Source organism: Pleurodeles waltl, chromosome 12 (genome assembly GCF_031143425.1).
Source record: "Pleurodeles waltl isolate 20211129_DDA chromosome 12, aPleWal1.hap1.20221129, whole genome shotgun sequence".
Lineage (NCBI taxonomy): Eukaryota > Metazoa > Chordata > Amphibia > Caudata > Salamandridae > Pleurodeles > Pleurodeles waltl.
The window spans coordinates 183,166,424-183,193,490 of NC_090451.1; the positions used below are offsets into that span (position 1 = coordinate 183,166,424).

Consider the following 27,067-nt stretch of genomic DNA (forward strand, 5'->3'; position numbering starts at 1 on the left):
ATTACAAGTATTTCCAACTCAGTGGAGAGGGATTTTATCAGATGCAATACATTTCACACCATTTACAGGGCCAATAATAACGAGAGTATATTTGTACGTTTTATGTACAAATCATGACACAATTCTTTTGCAACATGATGACCCAGTGGTTGTTTATAAATGTTATAGGGTGATAGGGAATGCCTCTAGCAACAAGGGGGTCGGATTAAAGGGGGAAAAAAACCTTGTGCATCAACATCATGGAAGAGAACTGAAGCATATTAGTTCACATTTCTACACAGCACATTTAATACTTCACTTACAGCGACAAGAGGGTGGCTCAGTGAGGTTAATATTGGAAGCTGACATCTGCTGTGATCTGCAGGTCATAATTTTTAAACCTGTCAAAGTTACCCCCGCCTTCCATATTATGAGTTCAGTAAACTTAGTACCATTAAATTGAATTACCAACAACTGTTCTTTCCCAACCTTAGTAATGCCAATGTGTGATACGAAGCAATATATAAAAAACAAGTTGTTATTAATATAACTGTAAATGCTGGGACATAGCTCAGAGCCCCCATGATCTATCGCAGCACTTTTAAGCAAACTCTATAACTGTGCTGGATAAGGATGAAAAAGGAAATACTTGTGTTTTTTTTTGTTATGCAGTTTATATTCAGTAGAGGCAATTAAATGCATCCCTCCAGCTCACGTATAGATGACATCAAAGAAAATAGTTTATCTTTGGCTGAGGATAATACATGCTTTTTAAGTTTATTTTTTATGAAGAAGTGTTTCCCTTATAATTAACACTAGCAATATTACTTCCTCTTCTAAATAGATTCTGCACCTTATGTCTACTTTAGTCCATATCCACATTACTGACTATATGGAAAACAATAGAAACAGAATTGTCAAATAAGCGTCATGATTATGTAGAAAGCAACTTTATTGTCTCCAATATTCAGCTCTCTTATATTTAGGGTTGCTTCTACAATGGATACCATAGAGAAAATCCTTGATCTTAGGGATCATGCCAGGCCAGTGGCCAAGATCATATTAGATCTGTCGACTACATTTGAACTGGGCACCATGGGCAATGAACATATCCTCCATAGGGAGAGGGCTATGGTTGTAATTGTTCAGTTTTGCTGTAGTAGGCAAAATGAAGAAACACATCTCCTCAACTGTTCGATTGACTGGTGGGGTCAACCAGAGCTCTTTTCTTTCACTACATTTCTAAATTACTGAGCAAATGTCCCACAGCTTTATTTATTTATTTACAATTTTATATAGTGCACGGGCACCAAAAAGGTATAGATGTGCTTTACAAAGAACATTAGTTATGGCGCAGGGTCCTAAAATGAACAATGGCCAACAGTATGCGAGGAAGTGAGGAAAAGCGTCAGGAGACAATAATGTTTCATGGAGGAGAAAGCATAAGGAGGGACGGAGAGATGGCAAGGAATGTAGAGAGGCAACCAAGGAGAAGTCAAGGAGGCTGTCGAGTTAGGGGCAAGAGAAGGGAGGAAGTGAGGGAAACTAGGAGGAGAATATGAGTGAAGAGAAGAGGAGGAATGAGTAGGAGGGATGGGGATGTGGGAGGGGCAGGAGATTTGGGGAAATGATGGAAGGCTTCGGAAGCAGCAGGGGGAAGTAAGTGAAGAAGCAACTAAAAGAGGAAGAAAACAAGATGAAGGTATGGAGGAAAGGGATAGATGAATGGACTGGGGAAGGGATGGAAGGTGGCAGGTAGGAAATGAGGGGAAAGTGGAGACAGATGGATGCGTGGAAAAAAGTGGGAAGGTAGTTAAGTGAAAGGAGAGAACAGAAGTATCCAAGTAACCACCTGTATGGAACTGGAGTATTAGTTGAGGAGGGCTGAGAACCCGTCTCAAATAACCTCAATCCTTGTCTGCGTGAACCACGAATGTAAATAAATGAATCTGTGCTTAATCCCCTTGTAGTTTGGCACAAAGCATTCAGGCTCAACTTAGAAGTAATTTGGAAAGAATGTATGCACACCATAAACAGTATTGAAGTGAAAAAAGAAAATAACTCACACAGGACTACACAAAAGAAGGTTGTTGTTGCTTCTGAGATTTCGTATGCTACCAAATATAGAGTAGATTTATGTAGTTGCACTATACCCCTTACATTTTGAACCTCAAGATCACACCAAGAGGTTGGGTAGATCAGAGACAGGGTTAACCTCAATTTTATGAGGCAATTTGTCCCAAGATAAGGTACAAAATGACCATATCGAAAACACAGGTAAATAAGAAAAGTGTGTTCTAGGGCAGAAGTAGAAAATATACGAGGTTTATTACAAAAGGTGCAATATGGGATAACTAAATGCAGAAACTGCTGGTTGACATAGAAATCAATTGCCATAACTCCAGAAAAGTGACAGAATCAATGTCAACTTCCAAATATGCGGCACACTCATTACGAAATTGGACAGCATTTCTAGTAGCATAGTGAAAGTCTCAAAAAGATCTGGTTTACCACCAAGATTTAGGGTTTATGTAGGAAATTTCCTCATAGAAGAGCATGGAAAGTTCAGAATCATTGCAGTGTAAGCAAAGAAATACATGTTCAACAAACCTGAATAAGGATTTTACAATAGTCATACTGCCCTGCAATCTAAGCACTAGCCTACTACATGAATACTGAATCAGAGCTTCTGACCTATTGTTATCTCGAGGCATCAGAACAAACTAGTTAGATAAACAACAGCAAACTATTGTGAATGAACACAATTCTGCACGCAAGTGGAAGAATCTTGGAGGGCCTTTTCGGAGAACAGTGCCGTTCAGAAATAAGTGAACATGACTTGCTTGTCTATAAGCCGCAGAAATAATAATCAGTGATGGCGACGTCCATTTTGAACAAGATGACAACGCGGCCTACCTAAGACCTAGTTACATAAACCAGGAAAGCACACCTTAGTAGGTCACATCAACATTGTTTCAAAAGCCATAGCTCCATATCATTTTACACCTGTGAATTTCAGTGCAGATTACTGTTATGCAAATTATTAAGGATGCACTTTTAGATTAACGCGCAAAAAGCTTTCTCATTGACAAGGCAAAGTGGGGGATGTTGCGTGGACTGCTTTGTAAAGAACGCAGCTTAAATTAGATTCTGGGGTTGAAAGGAAGCCAGTGCTGTTCAATTAGAATTGGAGTGATGTGCATTGTTGTTTTATTTACTATGTTCATACTCTTGATGTCTTAGCTGTTCAACTGTATATTTTTATTAAATATTGTTTCGATAGCTTGGGCCAGACAGGGTCTGTTTTGTTTTCTTATGACTAGTAGAGCACACAAATAAACCTAAGTGCAACTAGAGTGGGCGAAATGTTGAATTTGTGTTTGGAATTCTAAATTCTGATACAGAGAATAAGAAGTTGTATATGTTTCTAACCCCAAATTACATTTGCTTCAATTGAAATTCGATAACTACGGTGCTTATTTTCAGTATTATGTCGAATTCTTTTATGGGGAAGATTGATTAACATTAATTCCATGTTGCTAATATGTTGCTGATAGTCGTAACAGTTTCACACATACCTTCCTTTCTCATCCCAGAACGGAAACATTTTCTGAGCCGGCAGTACCGACACTGATTCCTTTTGTCTTTGTCTACTACACACTGCCGGCTAAATCTGAGGGAGACAAAGAAAGGCAATGTCACGTGACCAAGATCTGAAATTAAGCGATTCGCAAGCTTTCATTTTTTCTCTTATCTTTTCCATTCAGCACTTTTGAAATATAAAAATGGTTATACTTCCACTTGTCCCACCTGAGTAACAACCAGTACAAAGTTTGCCAACGCTTGTTTTAGTACTGAGGTAACGATGGACGCTTAATGTCAAAAGTGGTTGGGTTGGATGACAGGACATCTAATTATATGTGGTCCCTCATCACTCCTCTACTCCTGGGGTGCTGATGTAAGCAGGAAAAGAAGGCGAGGGGGCACACATTACCTAACAGAATTGTAGATTGGTAACTGAATAAACTGTGTATTTTTCTCCTCGGGGTTCTGAGTAATGTGATAGATAACTCGACCTTTGCTAAGGTTGTCTATTACATGTCAATAAAACCCTCTCATTAACATTTGCACTGTTATTCAGAGTTGCCAGTCTATAATTTTATTTGTATTCGACTTGAAAATACCAGAGAGAACAAACACTGGCAAAGCCCTCCAAAGGAGGAGGAGTTATTTTTTAATGCATTTTATGCCATAAAATGAAAAAAGAACATGTAGCCATCTAAAGGTGGCTGTCATAAGACTGCAATAAAATGTGTAAACAAAAACAATAACTGAGGTGGCTGGTTTTCTTGTGATTTATTTTATATAAAAAGCCTTTCAGTAGTACCATGCATTTTTGTATTATTATTACCTGTGAACGCCTAGAATAAATCACTGTCAGATCAAACACTCACATTGCAGGCACCTTCAATGATACAGTGTCACTTCAACATTTAATAATTACAGCAGCTTTAAAGGGTAGCCGGAAAATAAATCACCAGCTAACTTCGCACCCGAACAGCATGCAAAATAACTAGCTGGTATTTAACGTTAATATGAGAATAAATAAAATAAAGCATACTTTGCACCATCTTCGTAATTGAAGAGAAGAACTATTTTTAGGCAGATGTGAACAATGTGCACAGGCTTCATGCAGTCACCCAAAATGAAAGAAGCTAATTGGTAAAGTGGGCTGCCCCACTGCCCCATGAAGTATGCTGCAAGCGAGCGGAAGCAATGTGAGTGACAATTTGACAAACCAATCAATGACGTTTACTTCCCAACCGCTCTTCTCTGTACGATTTTTTTTAAACAATAGTCTGGCGACAATGCTAACTCTTTCTTAAAGTTAAAGGCCAGATCTAAAAAAAGAAAATATGACTTTTACCTCAGTTAAGTGCGCTTAACAGGAATGCAAGTTCAATACATATAAAAACTGGTGACCATGCAGAGTTGCAGCTAGAAGTGTCACGCGTGCACCATAACAGGCCACTGTTCCCAAACACATACAAAGGAGGTGGAGAAAAACACGGAAGTCACACTGTGAGCACCATCTACTAAGAGTATCATGTCTGAGTCTCTGCCCTCTGAGTCAGAGTGGATACCTTCTCCTACCGTTGCTACACTTTATGTCAAAGTAAAGAAGCAATACTTGAATTGGATAGAGAGAGCAACTTATTTGCCCAGAGTCACATAATATTCAGTAAAGTGCTGAAGCTGAGAGTATATTCTCCTGGTTTCCAGATTACATAATTGGTACCTAAGCCTCCAGACAACTTCTCCCACTCCATACCTCCTTGGCATCTTGTGGGTGTCTCAAGAATGATGAGGTTGACCACTCACTTAATGTTCACCGTTCATACCTTACTGTACACCTCTGACATGGCGGCGGCCACCGTTGGCATAATGCCTACCTGATATAATGATGGTTATGCAGTTTATTGTGGTGCCCACCTCATACATAATGCTGACCATCCCTGGCATTCTGGAGAGTTATAGAGTCCACACCTGACAGAATAACAACCCTAGCATAATGGAGCCCATTGTTGAAATCTGATGTGCATTCTATAACTGCGGCCATCCATGATATAAAACTGGGTAAATCCCTGGAATAAAGTGCCTGGGATAGGATGGATTCCTAAATGATAACACAAGTGGATAGACGGCAGAGTCCACCCATGTGTTGAAGTGGTACATGTGAGTGCTTGATGAAAATAAAAATCTGACGTATGGGAACCACACATGAGTTTTTATAACAAATGCAGTGTTGTTCATGAAAATAAGCTTTTATGTGGAAATTCAATTATGTTTTTCCCAAAAGAACACAAAGGTATTTGCAAACAATGTCCTTTTTCAGAAGATTAATAGCTGACTTTTTCAGAGTAAAGTATTGTATCTCTACAATATATTAAAGTTGATATTTGAGTGTTAAATCATGATTGCATTGGGAGACTTTGAAGCTGATTTCCTAAACGGGTCACAAAGGGCCCTTGTCTGCTGTGACAGCTACTGTGTGAGTGTGGAGGCATTCTATCACCTGTTTTGACAAAGCATTTTATAATATTAACAGAATTGCTGTTTCAGGGCAAATCCTGTAAGACTGGTGTGGCCTGTATGCTGTCTGAACCTGTAAGGTCTCCATAATCTGAGTATAGCATTGAAATTCTGGAAATGTCATTAGTGCCTCTTTTTATCGAATTTATATGCAAATTATACAGCAAAAGACATTCTTGACTCTGTTGTTTCAAACATTTTGTTGCTGAACCCTCATGAGACGCCAATGTTACAGAGTTGACTGATGCTGCGAGCCATGGTTAGACACGATGACTCTGATGACTGGTAAGGACACAACTTCTGTATGATGACCCAGAAGTGATTAGTGAAACTATACAGCTTACATGGGCAAATTGTAGATAGCAAATACGGTGATGACATTGAAAGACTATTATAAACAGAGCTTCCCCCTCTCAGTTGTCACTGAGAGGGGTAACGTCAACAATATTGCTGAATAAAAATGGTCGCAACATATGGAAATCCAACATTTGAACGATTGCGAAATAAAAGGCTGTGGAAATATCATGAACTGTCAAAGGGCTACCATTTTTTTTTTTCTGATTTTACCAAGTGCTCAGCAGAGATTTGGGTAACACAATAGATAATAATGTCTGTGTTTTATCAGTTTCCTTATGGAAACAGTGTTTTACTTGCAGCCCCTGAGGCATTTAATGAACAGCACTGGTGGAAATCTCAGTTTCAGGTTTCTCTCAAAAGCAACCTCCCAATATGGACTGAAAAAGTGCACCGCCATGCTTACCACGCTCTATGGGAACCTGTAACCGGCATATTGTACATTCTTAAGCAGCAGACACGTGGGATGCATTCTTGTGGAGGTAAGTGTGTGATTACCACAAAATTAGAATAGAAATTACAATTCATCATCACATGAAACAACTAGCCTCAAGTTCTTTTAACTCAGTGCAAAACGAGCTACTTTCGATGAAAGATATTTTTGATTGTTTTAACCCAGTGTCTAAGTTTCCTGGCAAAACTGAGGATTAAGTAGACTATATGCATCAATTACTCATATTTAAATCCGTATCTTTGAATGCCTTTCCTAATTACTGTTCCAGTGCTTGACGAGCCTCTGATTTCCATAAATGGAAACAAAAGAAACCTGATGGCGACAAATTTATGATAAACTGACATAGGCAAATTCTATAGTGGATTTGTCTACCAGTTCTCTGATAGATATAATGCAAAAACAGAATCTTGTCTTCAGAAGACTACTCATGAGTTGGCTCTTTCCTTCATAACCACCATATTCAAACAGCAATGGACTGCATATGCCTGTGTTGATAAATATTTTTAATCAGCTTATGTGTATATTCTAGAAATGTATAGTTGTTTAGGAAATATGTATCGCTACAATGCCATGACAATAAATTACACACATACACTTTACAGCTGTTTAACAAATGTATATTTACTCATGATTAAATATGTATATGAATGAATGTGTATATATATATATATATATATATATATATATATATATATATATATATATATTCTAACTTTGTCATAGTTCATTGGATAGCTCCTAGATAGGTTGTTATACTGGATGCTGTTAGAAATGGGGTCTTGGGTTGACAGTCAGGTTACCCCCTGTTCAAGCAAGGACCCTCACTCTAGTCAGGTTAAAGGAGAATCACCCCCCACTAACCCCCTGCTTTCCCCCTTGGTAGTTTGGCAGAGCAGTAGGCTTAACTTCAGAGTGCTAGGTGTAAAGTATTTGTACCAAAACACACACAGTAACTTAATGAAAACACTACAAAATGACACATGTTTAGAAAAATAGGAAATATTTATCCAAACAAAACAAGACCAAAACAACAAAAATCCACACTACACAAGTCAAGTTATCAATTACAAATCAAAAAGAGTCTTTAAGCAGTTTCAAACAGACACTAACGCTGTTAGCTTGAAAAAGTACCTTGGGTGCGTCAAAAATAACCCCGCATGGGCGAGTGCGCGTCAAAAACGGTTTGCAATGCGTTGATTCCACTCACGAGCGGGATCTTGCGTCGTTTCCCCTTTCGCCGGGTCGAGCGCGTCATTTCTTATCTCTGCAGGAGAGCGATGCGTCGATCCGGTCAGCACTCTTGGGTCTTGGCAGGCCTTGTTTTTCCAGGCCCAGCAGTACTGGAGTTGGAAATCCAGCCGCACGATGATCCAAAAACCCCGCAGCGCGGGTTGTGATCTCCAAGCCTCTGTCAGCCATGCTGCACGTCGTTTCTCCTGCTCCGTGCGTCGATTCTTCAGTCACGTTTCCTGCGAGCGTCGATTCTCAGCTGCAGTGCTGGCGGCGCGTCGTTTCTTCAGCCGCAGATCGGCGTTGCGTCAATCTTTTCCCCGCACGGCGCTCTGTGCGTGCATTTCCTTGTCTTTAGGCTGCCAGCTTCTCCTTTCAGGGTCCCAAGAACTGGATGGGCACCACAGGGCAGAGTAGGAGTCTCTCCAGAGACCCCAGGTGCTGGCAGAGAGAAGTCTTTGCTGTCCCTGAGACATCAAACAACAGAGGCAAGCTCTAGATCAAGCCCTTGTAGATTTCTTCTCAAGATGGAAGACACACAAAGTCCAGGCTTTGCACTCTTACTCTGGCAGAAGCAACAACTGCAGGATAGCTCCATGAAGCACACTCACAGGTAGGGCAGCTCTTCTTCCTCAGCTCTTCAGCTCTTCTCCAGGCAGAGGTTCCTCTTGTTTCCAGAAGTGTTTCTAAAGTCTGTGGTTTTGGGTGCCCTTCTTATACCCAATTTCTACTTTGAAGTAGGCTTACTTCAAAGTAAAGTCTCTTTTGAATGTGAAATCCTGCCTTGCCCAGGCCAGGCCCCAGACACTCACCAGGGGTTTGGAGAGACTGCATTGTGTGAGGACAGGCACAGCCCTTTCAGGTGTGAGTGACCAGTCCTCCCCTCCCTCCTAGCACAGATGGCTCATCGGGATATGCAGGCTACACCCCAGCTCCCTTTGTGTCACTGTCTAGTGTGAGGTGCAACCAGCCCAACTGTCAAACTGACCCAGAAAGGGAATTCACAAACAGGCAGAGTCACAGAAATAGTATAAGTAAGAAAATGCTCACTTTCTAAAAGTGGCATTTTCAAACACACAATCTTAAAATCAACTTTACTAAAATATGTATTTTTAAATTGTGAGCTCAGAGACCCCAAACTCCACATGTCCATCCGCAAATCTACACTTTAATCCGATTTAAAGGTAGCCCCCGTTAACCTATGAGAGGAACAGGCCTTGCAAAAGTGAAAAACAAATTTAGCAATATTTCACTGTCAGAACATATAAAACACATTACTATATGTCCTACCTTAACCATACACTGCACCTTGCCCTTGGGGCTACCTAGGGCCTACGTTAGGGGTGTCTGACATGAAAGAAAAGGGAAGGTTTAGGCCTGGCAAGTGGGTACACTTGCCAAGTCGAATTTACAGTTAAAACTGCACACACAGACACTGCAGTGGCAGGTCTGAGACATGATTACAGAGCAACTTATGTGGGTGGCACAAGCAGTGCTGCAGGCCCACTAGTAGCATTTGATTTACAGGCCCTGGGCACCTCTAGTGCACTGTACTAGGGACTTACTAATAAATCAAATATGCCAATAATGGATAGCCAATTAGCACTTGCACTTTAGCACTGGTTAGCAGTGGTAAAGTGCCCAGGGTAACAAAAACAGCAAAATCAGAGTCCAGCACACATCAACGACCTGGGGAACAGAGGCAATAAAGTTAAGGGAGACCACGCCAAGGATGAGAAGTCTAAGAGATACTTACGAATCCCTGCTCTCGTTTTAAAATCACACTCATCAAATGTTTTATTATCATAAGCATTTCACTATTCAAAATTGAGGAAAGATAAATAAATGTTAGAAAAATACACTTATTAATTAACTTCAAATTTTACAAATCTTGAAAGTCTGTGTTTATACAATACTACTTTTCTTGTCATTTAATTATAACCATTATTATATTCCTTCAACATATATTCCCTTACTTTGTATTTACATATCTATTTATTTCTCTAGTCCTACTATACTAAAGAAAAGTTAAATAAAAAAAACAAAAATCCATAAATAAAATTCAAATTATAACTAAGCAAATTAAGGTATAATAATAATAATAATAATAACAACAATAATAATAATAATGAATACATTAAATAAAAATAATTATTTAAAAAAGTATATTTTATATATATATATAAAATTATAAATACATAAAAATATATAAATGTACTCTCTTGTAAGCTTTACTTTGTCTACCTATCACCATATGTCATGTCTCAGTCAATCTTTCCTCCAGCCCCATTCTGACTCATCCCAAACCCATTCTACTTCTTCCATCTCCAAAATAACCCTGCCTAAGCTCTTCCCTCCTCTTCCACATCTAGCTCACCCAAACCTCAGTTTACTACCATGATCTCCCAAACAGCCCTGCTAAATTCTCCCTCATTTATCTCACCTATGACTCATTCAAAACCCCTCTTACTACTATGATCTCCCTTACCCTTTCCACAGACTCTTCCCTCCTCCATCTCTCCTCTACTCATCCCAAGCCTCATCCTATTACTATAAACTCCCCCCTAGTCAATCCAACTAACAAACTCACATATCCTCTGCTCAAATTAACTCATAATAATACTAAAACTGTACTCATATTTCTCTATACTAATCCGCCACTAAATGCTCTTGGGTTCCAGAGTAGCGTACTACTTGCCGAAAAGCGCTTCGACGTCTCGTCAGGAGTAGTAAGCGCTATACAAATACTATTACAATACAATACAAAATAAGAATGCGCTTTCAAGATCAAATGTTTCCTATCTGTTTGCATAATTTTTTCATATGGTTTTATCTTTCGTGCGCCCTTAAAGTTTAGGTATAATATTTACGAGGAATTGGATTGTTGGTTGACTGGAGGTGTGAGCTGTGGTCAGCAACCAACACAATTCCTTGCAGGATGAACTGTAAAAAGTCACTAAACTATCCAGCGCTTAACCCTGGGTAGATTGACACAAAAAGCAGTCATGTTTAACTTGGGAGCAATATGTAAAGTATTTATGCAGCTCACAAACGGTACTAAAGTGAAAACACAACACAAGAAAAATAACAAAAAACTAAACAATAGAACCAAAGTTATGAATTTTCGAAGTTTTTAACAAAATCTAGTGCCTAGAAGATCTAAGCGCCAACCGCAGACATCCAGTTGTGCCAGACTGGGCCAAAGTCGAAAAATATGGCTAAAGGCGATCAAGAGTGGTTCAGATACGAGACATAAATTGGGCCAAGTCAGACCTCACCTTCGGACCTAAAATATTCTTGAGAAAACTTTTCTAAGAAGGTAAAGTTCAAAGGGGAAAGGCTGCAGGAGGTGCCCAAAAAGGAAGCATCATTGCCGGATAGCCTTCGGTCAAACTCATGGTGAAAATTTCTACGTTTGGTTTAGTCTCTGAAATGAAAGTCAAAAATCTCCAGTGGAGTAAGGAGGAGGGCACTGGCCAAATACCGTATCACAAGGTCAGATACCCCATTGGTGAAGGACTGCTGAAACAGTTGTGCTGCTTTGGAGAAGAAAGTAGTTGGAGAAGCTGTGATGTCAATCCGACCAGCAATGCATCTAGAGCGGATAGGCGGTTTGTAGCCACAAATGTCCCAATTTTGGATTTTGGCTATCTATGCACATTTAGCACAACCTCCAAGGGTCATCAACAGGAGGGTCAGGATTCACAGGCTGGGTCCACGTGCAGGTTCAAAATGGAGGAAGCCTTTTGTATCCCTGTGGCTCTGAACAGGAGGCCAGCAAACAAACCCTTTCGTTTCACTCTGGAGACCCTGGGACAGTTGAAGATCCAGTCGTTGTCCCCAGGCAGAAGGCAGCAGAGCAGCAGGACAAACAGGGCAGCATTACTGCAGGTCAGCAGACTGTAAGAGCAGCAGTTTAACTGAGCAGCCCAGCAGACCTTCTTCCTGGCAGAGTGTCCACAGGGCAAGATGTGTGCTGAAGAGGTGGTGTCTTTTGGGTGGTCCCCTTTTAATGTCCTGGTGTCCTTCCTCTGGAAGGTGGGAGAAACGTTTTGAGAAAGGTTCTTTGAAGTGCATGGAATTCCAGGCCTCTCCTGCTCTAGCTCCACACTAGCTGCAGTGCCACTGGGGGCTGGGAGGGGGGGTTATATGCCCATTTGTGTGAAGGCAGAGAATAGGCTATTTAGTTGCAAGTGAGGCATTGCTCAGCTCCGTCCCCCCACCCCATCCAGCCTGCAGAAGGCCCATTCAAGCACACCTAATCCCTCTATTGTGCGACTATATGGGAGGAATTCACAAAGGCTCGGCAAGGGGATTTTAATACCAAGTCGGCATGGATGTTTAAATCTGCATTCCGGCTGCAGTGGCAGGACTGACATGTTTTTAAGGGCTGATTAAGTGGGTGGCACAATACGTGTTGCAGGTCCTCTTGTAGCATTTAATTTACAGGCCCTGAGTATATGGTATACCACTTTACAGGGAACTAACAGCTACATTTAATATGCCAATTAGGTATAAGCCAATGTAACCATGTTTTAGGGAGACAGCACAAGCACTTTAGCGCTGAATAACAGAGGTAAAGTGCACAGAGACCGAAGGCCAACAAAAACAAATTCAGCAAAAAGTGGAGGGAAAAAGCCAAAAAGATTGAGGGTGACCATGCAGAGAAGTCCAGGCCCAAGAATATTGCATTCTTCGTGAACATCTAAATCTATGAGTGCTTGAGCCAATTATCTGTGTCAAGGGGTCACCTCCTGATCAAATGACTTAGTACTTCTTTTGCAGACCAAGCTTTCCAGCTCAAAAAATAAAGATGAAATCAATCCATTCATTAAGGTACTAGACTTTCTCTAACGTGGAGTGTTATCAAGGTAGATAGCAACTCAATTGTACCTGGGTCATTATTCCAAGCCCTGATACATCTGCAGGCATTAGTGCCTCTTTTCACCTGCTTCATTGATTTAAGATCCACAAGTCCCCTCACAGTTCTTATCTTGATGGCTTATACTTAAACTTACATGAGGAGTCAATATGGTATTAACTTGCATAAAGTGATCCTTTTCAATCCTAGATTCTATGGTAAAGTATTAACACAAGTTAAACAAAGAGGATGTGATTAGGGAATGTTCTAAAAAGGTACATGGAAAGCAAACACTCAGTGCTCTTAAATTTCAAGACTGTAAGAAATGTAACAAATCACTACGCAATTAATTGAATATTTGTGCAAGGCTACAACCTGTAGGAATGTTCCCATAACATTGTGCCATTCTGTATATATTCATATTTAATTGTTGATTCCATGAGATTGAGTTTGAAAGGTGCTGGCAGCACCCTGATTGACTGTAGTTAGCCAAAAAAAACATATTTTATCAACTACTGCTTGCTTACTCTTAGAGGAGGAATATACAAATTTATTAAGGGGGAATTGGTTGAAAAGTATAGTTTCCCACTAGTGTCACAGAAAGCATTTTATCACTGCATTCTTCCAATTTACAAATATCTAAATTAAGCCCCTTAGTATATAAAGACAAAGTCCAGACATAATTTTGCAAATGTGTGGCAGGAGAAAAACACTATACCATACAGACGATGAGATCTCTCATTCTACCTAAGTTTCTTTGAGTAAATAAGCTGAAACATCTACATTGATCAACAGTCTTAAGTCTGCAACAATCCAAGATAACATTTTAATAATTCAAGTTTTTGAGAGACCAATCAGAAGGAGCAGGGTTAAAATGAAATCACTCACTTGGTTCTAATCACTCAGAAGTTTGAATCTCTTTGAATGGTTGATGCCCTCTCAAGACAAATCTTCTTGACTGCTGCCTTGTTTGCAAGAATTAGAATCCCAACTCACCCAATACAAGAAATGCTCTTTTCCCGCCTTAGACAAAAATTCAACTTTAGAAAAGATCCTTGCTCCCCACCCTCCTTTGAAACGAACAAATAATTTGTTCTCAAAAGGGCTTCAAAGGTGCACAATATTATCTAAGGGCAAGACTCAGTAACAATCCTGTATAATTATATTCTGCTGTGTGAGACATAAACACTCTGGGTAGGTAACAATTCCTTGTGACAATTATTGACTCACTAGAGGAGTCTGCAAACAAAGAAATAAACTGTATCAAGTCTACATGTGATGAACCCAGTTCATTTAGATGGGGTGAGCGTGCATTACAATTACTATATTCCGCTCTTTCAAAATGTTCTGGGAGCCCCTTGGAACATTAATAGGCTTCACGACCAGGATGCATAGGTACTATGCTCACATTGCAACCTAATTTGCTGAAATCTAGTTGGGTCTGTATTTTTTTAATTAGCTCTATCATACTAGAAGGCAGCGTACGAATTCAAGCGACCCCCAGATGCTGTGCCGTCCTTGTAGTTTCCACTAAAAGTTAAGATATAAATCAGAGGCACAGACTCCCCCATACCATTAATTCTGATTTAAATATGAATGGCGGGTAATTAAGAGTTAAGAGGAAACTAAAATTTTAAGGGCCACTCCTTGCTAACCACACACAAATGACTGAGATTTGAACAGACCCATCCAGGGAAAAAGCCCCTTGGGGAGTATATGAATTAGTTGTAGTACCAATAGTTGGTGACAGGAGGTGATGTGGTGTAACGGTCACAGCTGCTGACTTTGGAACTGGAGGAAGAGGTTGAAGTCCTGGCATTGGTTCAACATTCTGTGATTATGGGCAAAACACTTAGGGGATCATTCTGACCCTGGCGGTAAAAACCGCCAGGGCCAACGACCGCGGGAGCACCGCCAACAGGCTGGCGGTGCTCCCATGGGCATTCTGACCGCGGCGGTACAGCCGCGGTCAGAAACGGAAAACCGGCGGTGTACCGCCGGTTTCCCGCTGCCCTGGGGAATCCTCCATGGCGGCGCAGCTTGCTGCCCCGCATGGGGATTCCGAGCCCCATACTGCCATCCTGTTCCTGGCGGTTTTGGCCGCCAGGAAGAGAATGGCGGTATGGGGTGTCGTGGGGCCCCTGGGGGCCCCTGCAGTGCCCATGCCAATGGCATGGGCACCGCAGGGGCCCCCGTAACAGGGCCACACAAAGATTTTCAGTGTCTGCCATGCAGACACTGAAAATCGCGACGGGTGCAACTGCACCCGTCGCACCCCTTCCACTCCGCCGGCTACATTCGGAGCCGGCATCCTCATGGAAGGGTGTTTCCGGCTGGGCTGGCGGGCGGCCTTCTGGCGGTCGCCCGCCAGCCCAGCGGGAAACCCAGAATACCAGCGGCGGTCTTTTGACCGCACAGCGGTATTCTGGCGGCTACCGCCGCCGGCCAGGGTCAGAATGAGGCCCTTAATCTCCCCTTGTGAAAGTAGCTGCAAAGTCCTACTGGGTCTCTTGCTTCCTTTATTTGCAATTGTTTGAATTTTGATTTTCATTTTTGGGCCCCCATGCACTCCATTTTTAATCCCTTAATTTGCTCCTTGATGTTCATTGTCCTGCTCTAGTCTCACTCAACACTTTTATATATTATTTTTCTAATATGCAATCGGCAGCTACAAAGAAAAGTGCTGCTGGACAGCTTGCTTATTTTGTTTGCATAATATACCAGCCTAACAATGCTTCACTATTCAAGCATGGCTCCTTAAGCGCAACTAAAGGTTTTCTTTACGAGATAGCCCAGTTTTAATTGCTGACCATGTCTATCATTTATCACAATGCATGTGTTCACTTGTGCCCAATACAAAATCACCAACACAGCCTGTAGATCAGCCTTTAAGGGCTGAAACACATTTTCTGAGTGCCAGCTCAAGGCTCGTTAGGTTGTGTCAAGCATAGAGCACAAACTCTGGATCACAGGTGTCAATGAGACATAGCCCTCCTAATCATCTGGTGATCCTCTGCAATGACATTTATTGAGGTCAAATAGCTATCATTAGATATTCTAGTTGTTCTGTGTTTGTATGTGGTATTTCTAGAAGGAAAATTCCTATTGTCTTATTCTTTCTTGGTACACCTCTTAGTCTTCAGTCTAATGGTGTCCTGGCTGCAGGTGTACTGAGAGGCACCAGACATGATGAGCTTGTTTGCAAGATAAGCAGAGGCGCTGGTCTGGTTGGCTTTGTAAATGATGCAGCTGGGCTTGATATAAAAACTCTACATACGAGTTTCCTTTCCTTGAGATATCCAGTGTGACAAACATTGCCTGTACATCATCCAGACCTGGATGTTCAGCACCAACATGGCAGTGAAAATCTTCCAGACTAATAATATATTACCTTATTTCAGTTAATAAGTTCTAACTTCAGATTGGAAGCAGATAGAGATATACTGTTTACACTCAAATGAATTGCAAATTAAAATTCTCTTTAATGGTATTGGATTTTGGATTACACTTTTGAAGATGCCACTTTTAGAAAGTTGGCATTTCCCTGCCTAAAGTTTCTGAGAACTTTCTAGGAGTTTCCAGTTGCCTGGGCCTGTTAATGGCTCCTCCTTTAACGAATGTGTTTTGGGCTCTCACAATGCAAAAAAACAGCAGACCTGGGTATTGCTCAGAGAGGGTTTTTCTGGAAGGATGGCTCAGGATTATATATCAAAGGATGTTGCCCACAGCACACAAAAAGGAACCTGACACCAGCCCTGCCTTTTGTCACTGTATACAGTTTGGAGTCAAGATCAGGGAAAGAAGAAGAACTGACCAGAAATAATTGGGCTGGTAGATCAGGGAACTCCACCACACAAAGGTTGGCACCTCTCAGGAATAAAACCATGCGCGGTCCAGGTCCTGCCTGAAACACCGCTGCGCGGCTCTGCAGCGCTTTCTGCACACCACTTGTCATCTCCTCTTGCTCCAGAGGTGGCCATCAGCGTCGTCTGCCCTGTGGCAAAGCTCATAGAGCTGCAGGTTCAGGACATTGGTGGACAAGATGCACTTATCAGTGCTATTCCATGAAGGGACTACAATTCCCATGTTTTTAGAGGAAGCAGCCATCTTGGGGTGTGGCAGGCCTATAAATCCCAGCCACACCCAAGCACATTGCTCACTATTTTGAAGACTTCAATGCAGTCAGACCTCGTGGGGGATTCTCTGAAGAAGAGCAGAGTTCCTGCATGGCAGAGTGGCATCCGATCGAAGTATCCTTGTTTCCATGGTGAATTAAAAAATGAGTAGTTCGTACTCGTAGCGGTAAGGCCTTCATGACTTCAATTTTGGAGGAAGTCATTACTTCCAGAAGTAAAGCGCCCCTTAGCACAACGAGCAAAGCGCTTTCAGTTTGCAGGTTACAGCCGGCTAGGCGCGATGATCAAAAGCGTTTCAGTCCACAGATGTAAAGCGCTTCAGGCACGGCAATTCAAGCGCTCCAGTCCACAGGTGTAAAGCACTCTTGGCACGACAATTAAAGCGCTTCAGTCCACAGGTGTAAAGTGCTCTTGGCACAGCAGTTCAGGTGCTTCAGTCCACAGGCGTAAAGTGCTCTTGGCATGGCAATTCAAGCGCTTCAGTCCACAGATGTAAAGCGCTCTTGGCACGGCAATTCAAGCGCTTCAGTCCACAGATGTAAAGTGACCTTGGCACGGAAATTCAAGCGCTTCAGTCCACAGATGTAAAGCACTCCTGGCACAGCAATTCAAGCGCTTCAGTCCACAGATGTAAAGCGCTCTTGGCATGGCAATTCAAGCGCTTCAGTTCACAGATGAAAAGCACTCCTGGCACGGCAATACATGCGCTTCAGTCCACAGATGTAAAGCGCTCTTGGCACGGCAATTCAAGCGCTTCAGTTTGTAAGTGTAAAGCGCTCTTGGCACGGCAATTCAAGCGCTTCAGTTCACAGATAAAAAGCGCTCTTGGCACGGCAATCAAAGCGCTTCAATCCACAGGAGTAAAAGGCTCTTGATACAACAATCAAAGTGATTCAGGCCACATAAGTAAAGGACTTCAAGTTCAATGAGTAAAAACTTTTCGGCCTTTATAGTTGTAAATGTGAAAGTATTTCTGGAGATAAGCAAATCATAGTTTTCATTGTTTTTTTGGAAAGCCTAATAAGTGAAAAGCATATTTAATTTCTTTGAGATTTTCTAGGTCATGATCAAAGGTTTATGTTATGAATGCATAGATGTTACAGGATTGATATTCTGAGTATAATCAGAGTCCAAAGCTCTAGCCATCTTTTGGTTCTGAGGTCGTAGTTTATTCTTGTTCCATGATGATCACAGTCTAAAGCTCTTGCCATCTCTTGGTTCTGAGATCGTAGTTTATTCTTGTTCCATGATTCAAAGAAGGAGATTTGCCCTCATTTCAAAAGGGGTCTCCATCAGATATCGGAGACGTATTTGACTCAAGAGTCTATTGATGAGTCATATTTCTATGAATGAGTAAATGCATATTTGTTCTAACTTTTTGTTCTCTCCCTGTGGTTCCCAACCCTAATTCCCTTCCCCCCGACTGGCTTCATCATAACTCTGTGCTATAATAGCTTTCTGAGTTGGTGGCGCCGGAAGGTGGGCCTTTTTTTTGTTCAGCAAAGTGCAGATCCAGAGGAAAGGACACTGACACACCAGATATAAAAATAGGACCTTCAGAACCACTCTCCAGAGCACTCCTGGATCCGTGGAAGATTCAAAATGAGGACTTCCCTGCTATCTGAGGGACTGCCTTACTGTCTGAGGATGGATGATTGGACCCGTTTGCCGCGATCCCAGGCTACACAGTTACTCCAAGGGTCAGCTGGCTGACTTCCTGTGTGAGCTACATGGACACATGTTTATAAAGGCCTCCCCGCAACTGCACCTGCCTGGGTCCTGCTCTTGACCTCTGCTTGAGTGAGTCCTGATCCCCAAGAGGTGTCACAAGGTCCTGGATCCTTGGCTAGCATCAGTGAGAGCTCCCCCTTTAGTAAAGGGTGAACATCCAAAGATTTGGGCATGCTTGTTACTGCAAACAGGCCTGTTTTTGTCAAGACTCTGATGCCCATGATGACCGCTAATGCAAGGTTCCAGTGGGACCTGCTCTTCATGACGACATCGACCATTTGTACGAGTGACAGTATGTGACGATCAACCAATGCAAAACTCCAGCAAGGATCGTCTTTTCGTGCTACAGCTACAACTGTCTGAGATGCATGACCTGCTCTTCGCGCAAAAGTTTTCTCCTACTGGCCTCTTAGTGCTAGACTTCAGAAGTGACATTCCAGTTGCACTAACCTTTCTCCTGCATCCGACTCAAGCTACATCGTGTCCGCCTGATCTTGACTTTTGCTTGGTTTAGCAAACTAAATAACGGCAAGTGGCACTTTTTGCTTCTGGGTGCAACATTCACTAAAAACTTTGAAATTCAATATCACTGGTTTTACTGATTGAATTTTTGTCACTTAGGTATCATTTTATTTATTAAACTTCAATCTATTTTCTCTATTTTTCTAAATTGGATTTTTCTCATTGTGTGTTTCCACTGTATTACTCTCTATGTAATGCACAAATACCTTACATGTTGCATCTAGGTTGAGCCTGACTGTTTTGTGCCAAGCCACCAGGTGGTTAAGCACAGGCTAATTTAGTGACTTTTGTGGGTCACAAGGATTGTGGATATTCCCGCAGTGGGGCTTCCACCCCAGTCAATAAATAACCCAACTTCTTACAAGCAGGGTAAATATGCATCCACTGCCATATTCTGGATTAGTTTATGTTTATTTAAAGTGACCTTAGATAGGCCCTAAGTAAACAGCATTACAGTAATCTAAGTGAGAACCAATAGTTGCTCTGATTAATGTATTTCTACCCTGTTCTGACAACATAGGGAGTATTCTCCTCAAAACTCTCAGATGACTGAAGTACGTATAAGGTCAAGTTAACAATCCATGTTTTGCATTCCAGATTTTCATCAAAATGAAATCCAAGATGTCTATGTGATTTCATAGGCGATGGATAATCACCAAGTGCTGCGCGCCACACCCTTCTGGTCCATAATGTATGACCACCAGCCAAACCTTTGAGTTTAACTTTAGAAAAGTGAGGATCCTCCACTGTGCTACCTCCTTCATACAACTGGTGAAATTAAACTTTGACAGTTGAGAACCATCACTCATGTTCAGAATGATTTCTGTGTCATTTGCATAAGCCATTAAATCTAGCTGTAAGATTTGATCGATCGGGCAAACAGCTCTACATATACATTAAAAATGTTCAGACTCAGGGAAGATCCCCGAGGGATGCCGCTTTCTAATTTCTCAAACTTTGACCTAGCCAGTGAGGACTTCCAGCCTAGATATGGCCCTTCAGAAATGGAGTTAGCTACTTGTGGGTCTTACCTTAAATCTCAATGTCCTTTAACTGTGCTAAAAGCGCTGGTTTGACACTGTCTGACAGGTGTCTGATAAATTAGGCAACATCAAGGCCCCAACTCGTCCTTTGTCTTGCTTAATATTAGCTTGTTTATTGGAGGATAATAAGGCCATCTCAGTACTGTGATTGGGCCAAAAACCAACCTGATGAACATACAGAATAGCATTGGTATTAATGTAATTGGAAAGTGACCTATTGAGCAGCTTTTCAATTAGCTTGGCCATAACTGGGAGCAAATAAAATGAGAAAATATAATTTAGATTGTTGGGATATGTGTTTGTTTTCTTTTGTTAGGAGGGTTGAGTATAGTCTTGTTCAATTTTTCAGGAAAGTCCACCATTCTAAAGAACAGGTTAATGATATTCTTCAACAAAAGGGCAGTAGAATTCTTAGCCATTACCAAAATTTTGGCTTGGTGAGGATCAGTAGGAGACCCCTCACCAACCCACATTCCTTTACCAGCAAGGTAGGGGAAAAACGCTTAAGTGTGGACTCATGCACATTAGCCCCCATTACAAAAGAGCAAACGTAAGAGCATATTTCAAGTGTGCAAGTTAAAGGCAATCTTGGTATCTTGAAATGCATGCAGCCACATAGAGATTAGGTAAACAGCGCAAGGGCTGTGCTTGTTTATCTAATCTCCATGTGTCTGCATGCATTTCAAGATTACCTTTAACATGCACGCTTGAAATGCGTACAGCCACAAGGACATTAGGTGAATAGTGCAAGCACTGTGCTTGTGCAGAGTATGTGTGCAGCCATTGGGAGATTAAGTAAACGTACACAGTGAAAGCACTGTGCAGGGGATGGAACATTAAAGAAGCTGAGCGCAAGGGCTGTGTAGACAACAGGTTAATTAAAAGAAAAGTCCCACGAAGCAGAAGAAAACAGTGATTAGGCCTCTGGAACTGATAAGCGAGAACACACAAGGAACAAGCATTGGTAAAGGAAGGAAATATGCTACAGCCGATGAAAACAGAGGAAAGTTAACTGGCAAGCACAGGAACCAATGAAAAGTAAGGGCAGGATGTAAGCCCCTTGTAAGATTTATATTGAATACAAAAGATTTCATAAGCACAGCGCAAGTGCTGTGCAGGCTAGCCTAAAAATACAGTAAAGATGAGGAACCACTGTACTTCATGTCCACCTACAAGCCTGACAATAGGGGATCATCAAGATTGGCACATGGGGAGATGGAGGCAAAAGGACTGGAGAAATGTGTATGTCATTCTTTCAAAGGTTGTGTTACCTGTTGTCTATTGAGAGGCTTTGGCTGGGAGCAGGTTAGTTTTATTGGCAAGGCCAGTGCTCTGGGTAGCTGTGTACCGGTGGTCTGTTAAGTAGGGGAGAGGGACGTAGCAGCAGGGAAGGAAACACGGCATTCAATGTTTAACTGCCTATATGCACAACATTTTAAGGTAAGTTAAAAAAGAACCTTCTTTGGAGTATTTCCCCGTTTTTTTTTATTGAATATAATAACAGAGAACTCATGCTCTTCCCTTTAACATTGCAACAAATGGCTAATTCCATGTGGTACAACTAAGTCTTTAGTAAGAGCACATTAACATGGCACAAAACGTCCAGTGGTTTAAAGTTGAGTTGTTACATGTAGGTTGTTATATATTTTATATCACTCAATTGTCTAACTCTAAAATCATGGTGTCAGGCCTGCCCTTGAAACTGAATTCCTAGCAGTAAAATCTTAGGCAAGGATATGTCATGGTGAACCCTGTTTTATATTTTATAAAGGGCTGAATGTCCTTTATTAGAAGAACAAATACATAGAATACCAATACTGAGAATCTATTTCACCTAACGTGCTTAATCAACATTTTCAGGATGAAAGGCATTTACCACCAAGCCATAGAAAGTATAATGTTTAAAATTGTCTTTGTTCTTTTTAGAAGCAAATACAGGTGATCTTGAAAATGGATATCACGGTATGTCTTCTACACGGTTTGCATCAAGTTCATGTTTCAAGTTTAAGTTTATTGACACGGTTAATTAAAACCATTGCAATTCGGTTTGCATCGATTATGTTCCCAGGCCTTGTTACTTGGTGAAAGTTAACTTTTTAGTTACTTTTCTGCTGGGTTACCATGGAGACCATTTTCCTCATTCCACTACTCCCCCCAACATTTCTTGTTCTACATTACTGTTTCTCATATGATCTGCAATTGCAATTGTTAGAGGGTCATTCCCAGTATTGTGGTAATTCTGCATCCATAACTAGACACCTGAAATTACGAATGACTCAGCATCGTTAGCTTGAGTATTTTAAATGACTGCATATTGGTAAGTGATACTCTATGGGATTGTGACTTACACGAAACTGATGACACTCCTCGAATTCCCAGTGTCAATTACCCAATTTGAATTCAGACCCTTTTCCCAAACAAATTCTGACAGGTTTCACCTGGTGACATGTGTATTATATAAATGGAGAATACAGTGTGTAGTATTTACCACATTACTTGTATTTGGTGGAACAGTCAGTGTCAACCCAAATCAGTGGTAGAAAGCTAATTAGAATCACAGCCGTAGTACTTATAATGCACCAAAGAAAAGTACTCTTTATAGTTCAGCCTTCTTCAGGTTTGTCAATGCAATGGTTTATGAGGATAATATTCTTCCCCTACTCTGGACTGACCATGCTTTGGGTTGCCTTTAATCTGAGAGTGAGCAATCTCGATCACCCTGAACAGCTGAGGATGGATATTAGGAAAGCTAGATCTGGGTACAAGCTGAAATGGGACAAGTCATTATCGAGACCTATTTTTAACCTTTCTAAATCTTTTGACCTTTAAAGGTCAGTTGAGGTCAACTGTACAATTTATGAACGAACAGGAGATCTCGGAGACATTGGACAGAATTATCCTGTTTAAGAGCATGAAATGCAGTCGTAAATCCTCGGCACCTTGGAATAATGATTCATTAAAAACCTTAAAAGGAGTTTGTAGGAAATTAGAAGGTAACTGGCGTAGGCACTATAAAGCAGGTGAGAAAGAAGACTTTTAAAAAGTGTTCTGTGAGTACAAATTTGAGGTTAGGAGAGTTAAAGCAGAATACTACACCAATACTATTCTCTCCGCCACAAACAGTTCATAAAAGGCGTTTGTGGTTCTTCAGGATCTAATCCACCCTGAATGTGCTAAACAGGGAATCCTCTCTTCACAGATACTCTGTGATAATCTTGTTGATTATTTTTTATAAGGTCTGTAAGATCTTAGAGGATTTCAGCTGCCAGTCCCACAGTACAGTCACTAGTCTGACTACTTCCCTTACCACTAAGGACCCTATTGTCCCTATGAGAAGTATTCTCCAAGTAGATAGCCCCAAACAAGCCAGTCTGTGCTGGTGAATCAGGAAAATAGGTTTGAGGTGTTCAAGCTCATTTCAGAGGAACACTTTCAGATCCTTAGTCAGACTGATTTCATCAGGATCCCCTCTGGATCCCATACCACTGAAGGTCTGGAAAGAACTGGGAGACGAGCTTGATCACCTGACATTGCGATTATGTAATCCGTTCTTGCATACTGGGATGGTCCCCTCAATGTGAAAAAGGACCGCTTTTGAAGAAACCTACAGCGGACCCCTTAGAGCTGAGTAATTTCAGGCCCAAATGCTGCTCCCTTTACCCGTGAAAATTCTGGAACGACATGTAAGTAAAAAGCACACAATATTTGGAAACACAGTGCCTCCTAGAAGAGGAACAATTTGGGTACAGACCAGGACATGGAACTGAGTCGGCTCTATTTGTCGCCATGGACGAATTACACATGAGAGTAGATACGGGCCAGCCAACAGTTTTGGTTATGTTAGATCTGTCACAGCCTTCGACACAGTCAACTATAAAATTCTTCTTGAAGGGCTAGCTGAAATTGGGATAGGAGGCCTGGATTTGAAGTGAATGGCATCGTATCTAGCTGAGCTATCTCAGGCTGTTGCCCATCCCCCTTATTGTTCTCAGTTTAAAAGCTAAGGCTTGCAGTCAGGAGTCCTTCAGGGCTCAGCTCTGACCCCAGTCTTGTTCAATGTAAACCTGATGCCACTGATCTCTCTGGTGAAAGCGTATGATATTACCCTAGTGAACTACACAGACAAGAGATAGTTGATTCTTCCTTTCAATGATAAACAACTGGATTCTGTGGCAAACTTTCAAAAACGTATCTCAGATGGAAAGTGGATGAACTTGAACTCCCTCAAATTAAACGGGGAGAAAAAAGAAATTCTTTGCTGGTCGGCTAATTAAATCCCTATGCAGCTTTCCTGACATTTCTGGCTGTTACCGACAAAAGATGATTTGCTTCCCTTCTGTACAGTCTCTAATCTGGGGATCTTATTTGATAACAAGTTATCCTTGGAGGGGCACCTTAATAGAGTCGCTAGCACTTGCTTTGCACTGTTAAGAGATCTTAGGAAGGCACTACCACTCTTACCTAACGTGGTCCAATGGGTCATCACGTGCAGCTTCATTCTGAGCCGGTTAGATTACTGTGATGCCCTCCACCTCAGGGCTCCAGACTCTGATTAGTAAACTGCGCAGAGTTCAAGTGGCAGCAGCCAACCTTGGCTTAAATAGACCTTGCAGGCCCCCTGCGTCTAATGCCTGAAAAGACCCCTATTGGCTCCCAGTTGAACAGAGAATCACTTTTAAAGCAACGGGCATTGTATTTAAAGATTTACATGAACATGGCCTGCTTCCCTTACAACAGAAACTGAAGCTTTCCACGCCAGAAGATGCCTCTGCTGGAGCACTGCTAATCTGCTCACAGTAAATAAATTCAGTAAGGTCAGACAAGGCGGTCGCACCTTTACAACGAAGGCTGCTCAGACTTGGAATAAGTTGCCCCCGTATCTCAGGTTAATTTCAGATTTTCTACCTTTTAGGAAGCCATTAAAGACTTGGCTCTTTCCAAACTAAGGCTCTCTAGTCGGTTTTTCTTTGCCCGGTGATTGTTTTTTACTCTCTGTCCTGCATGATGAATCCACAGTTAGCTTTAGCGCCAGAATGCCAGTTTTGCGATAGTATGCGCTTTACACATTTTTTTTTAAATAAATACAGATGGCAAGCTATACGAGTACTGCGTCTTAATGGATAGCCAATACCAAAGCACTTTAACAACTAATGACAAAAAAATAAAGACAAAAAAGTACACTTTAAATATAGTGTGTAGCAGAAAGAGTCACTCTCCCCCTTTCCATGTTAGCCCTTTTCCAAGGAACCTCTGCCCAGAATTTGGTCTTGCACATTCATTAATGACAATAAACGTTTAGGCGTGCGTAGCATGCACTGCCGTACCTGCAGGTATACACGTGGTTCTTACGAACACTCCTCCTGAAGAAACCTTTGCAGCCGTCACAGCTGGGGGCGCCGTAGTGTTTCCCCGTGGCGCGGTCCCCGCAGATGGCGCACAGAACATTGGCACCATCCCGAAGCAGGCCGGGGCTGTTTAAGTCTGTTGGAATGGTTTCTGTAATGAAAAAAAAAGACATACGTATTGCACAGTGCACATTGTTTTTATGGTTGTGACAGTAAATAAACTAAAGTACGACACTTAATAAAATACTAATAATAATATTTGTCCATACCTTATTAACAGGGTTCCTGAAATATATTTTTAATAATTCACAGTGCTATAAATAGCAGGTGTCACCATTATCGTATATGCAAATGCTCCTAATTAAGGGCCTCCTTACAAATGTCCCTATACGGGCCCAATATTCACTTCTTTGCACTTAGCAATACCAATGGTGTTCAAATCAAATCAAATCATTAACATTTATAAAGCGCGCTACTCACCCGTGCGGGTCTCAAGGCGCTGGGGAAAGAGTGGGTTACTGCTGCTCGAAAAGCCAGGTCTTTAGGAGTCTCCGGAAAGCGGAGTGGTCCTGGGTGGTCCTGAGGCTGGTGGGGAGGGAGTTCCAGGTCCTGGCCGCCAGGAAGGAGAAAGATCTCCCACCCGCCGTGGAGCGGCGGATGCGAGGGACGGAAGCGAGTGCGAGGCCAGAGGAACGGAGGAGGCGGGTGGGGACGTAGAAGCTGAGGCGTCGGTTGAGGTATTCCGGTCCCTTGTCGTGGAGGGCTTTGTGTGCGTGGGTGAGAAGTCGAAAGGTGATCCTTTTGCTGACTGGGAGCCAATGCAGGTGTCTCAGGTGTGCGGAGATGTGGCTGTTGCGGGGTACGTCGAGGATGAGGCGGGCCGAGACGTTTTGAATGCGTTTCAGGCGATTTTGGAGTTTGGCTGTGGTTCCAGCGTAGAGGGTGTTGCCGTAGTCCAGGCGGCTCGTGACGAGGGCGTGGGTCTCGTTTTTTCTAGTGTCGGCGGGGATCCAGCGGAAGATCTTGCGGAGCATGCGGAGGGTGAGGAAGCAGGCGGAGGACACGGCGTTGACTTGCTTGGTCATGGTGAGAAGAGGGTCCAAGATGAAGCCGAGGTTGCGGGGGCCGGTGCGGTGCCGAGGGCCGTGGGCCACCAGGAGTCGTCCCAGGCGGACTGGGTGTTGCCGAGGATGAGGACTTCTGTTTTTTCAGAGTTCAGCTTTAGGCGGCTGAGCCTCATCCAATCTGCGACGTCCTTCATACCCTCTTGTAGGTTGGTCTAGGTGCTGGCGGGGTCCTTAGTGAGGGAGAGTATAAGT

The 27,067-nt window shown here is 42.1% G+C and overlaps 1 protein-coding gene across 1 annotated transcript in view; it reads right to left on the reverse strand.

Annotated features, from left to right (window-relative positions):
- The window catches only part of LOC138268099 (hepatocyte nuclear factor 4-beta-like), a 237,087-nt gene that overhangs the window by 143,979 nt on the left and 66,041 nt on the right, over positions 1-27,067 (reverse strand). The window contains exons 2-3 of the mRNA XM_069217474.1: positions 25,728-25,899; positions 3,558-3,652 (exon numbers count right to left, since the gene is read on the reverse strand). Coding sequence (XP_069073575.1) covers positions 3,558-3,652; positions 25,728-25,899 — 267 coding nt within the window. The remainder of the gene's footprint in view (positions 1-3,557; positions 3,653-25,727; positions 25,900-27,067) is intronic.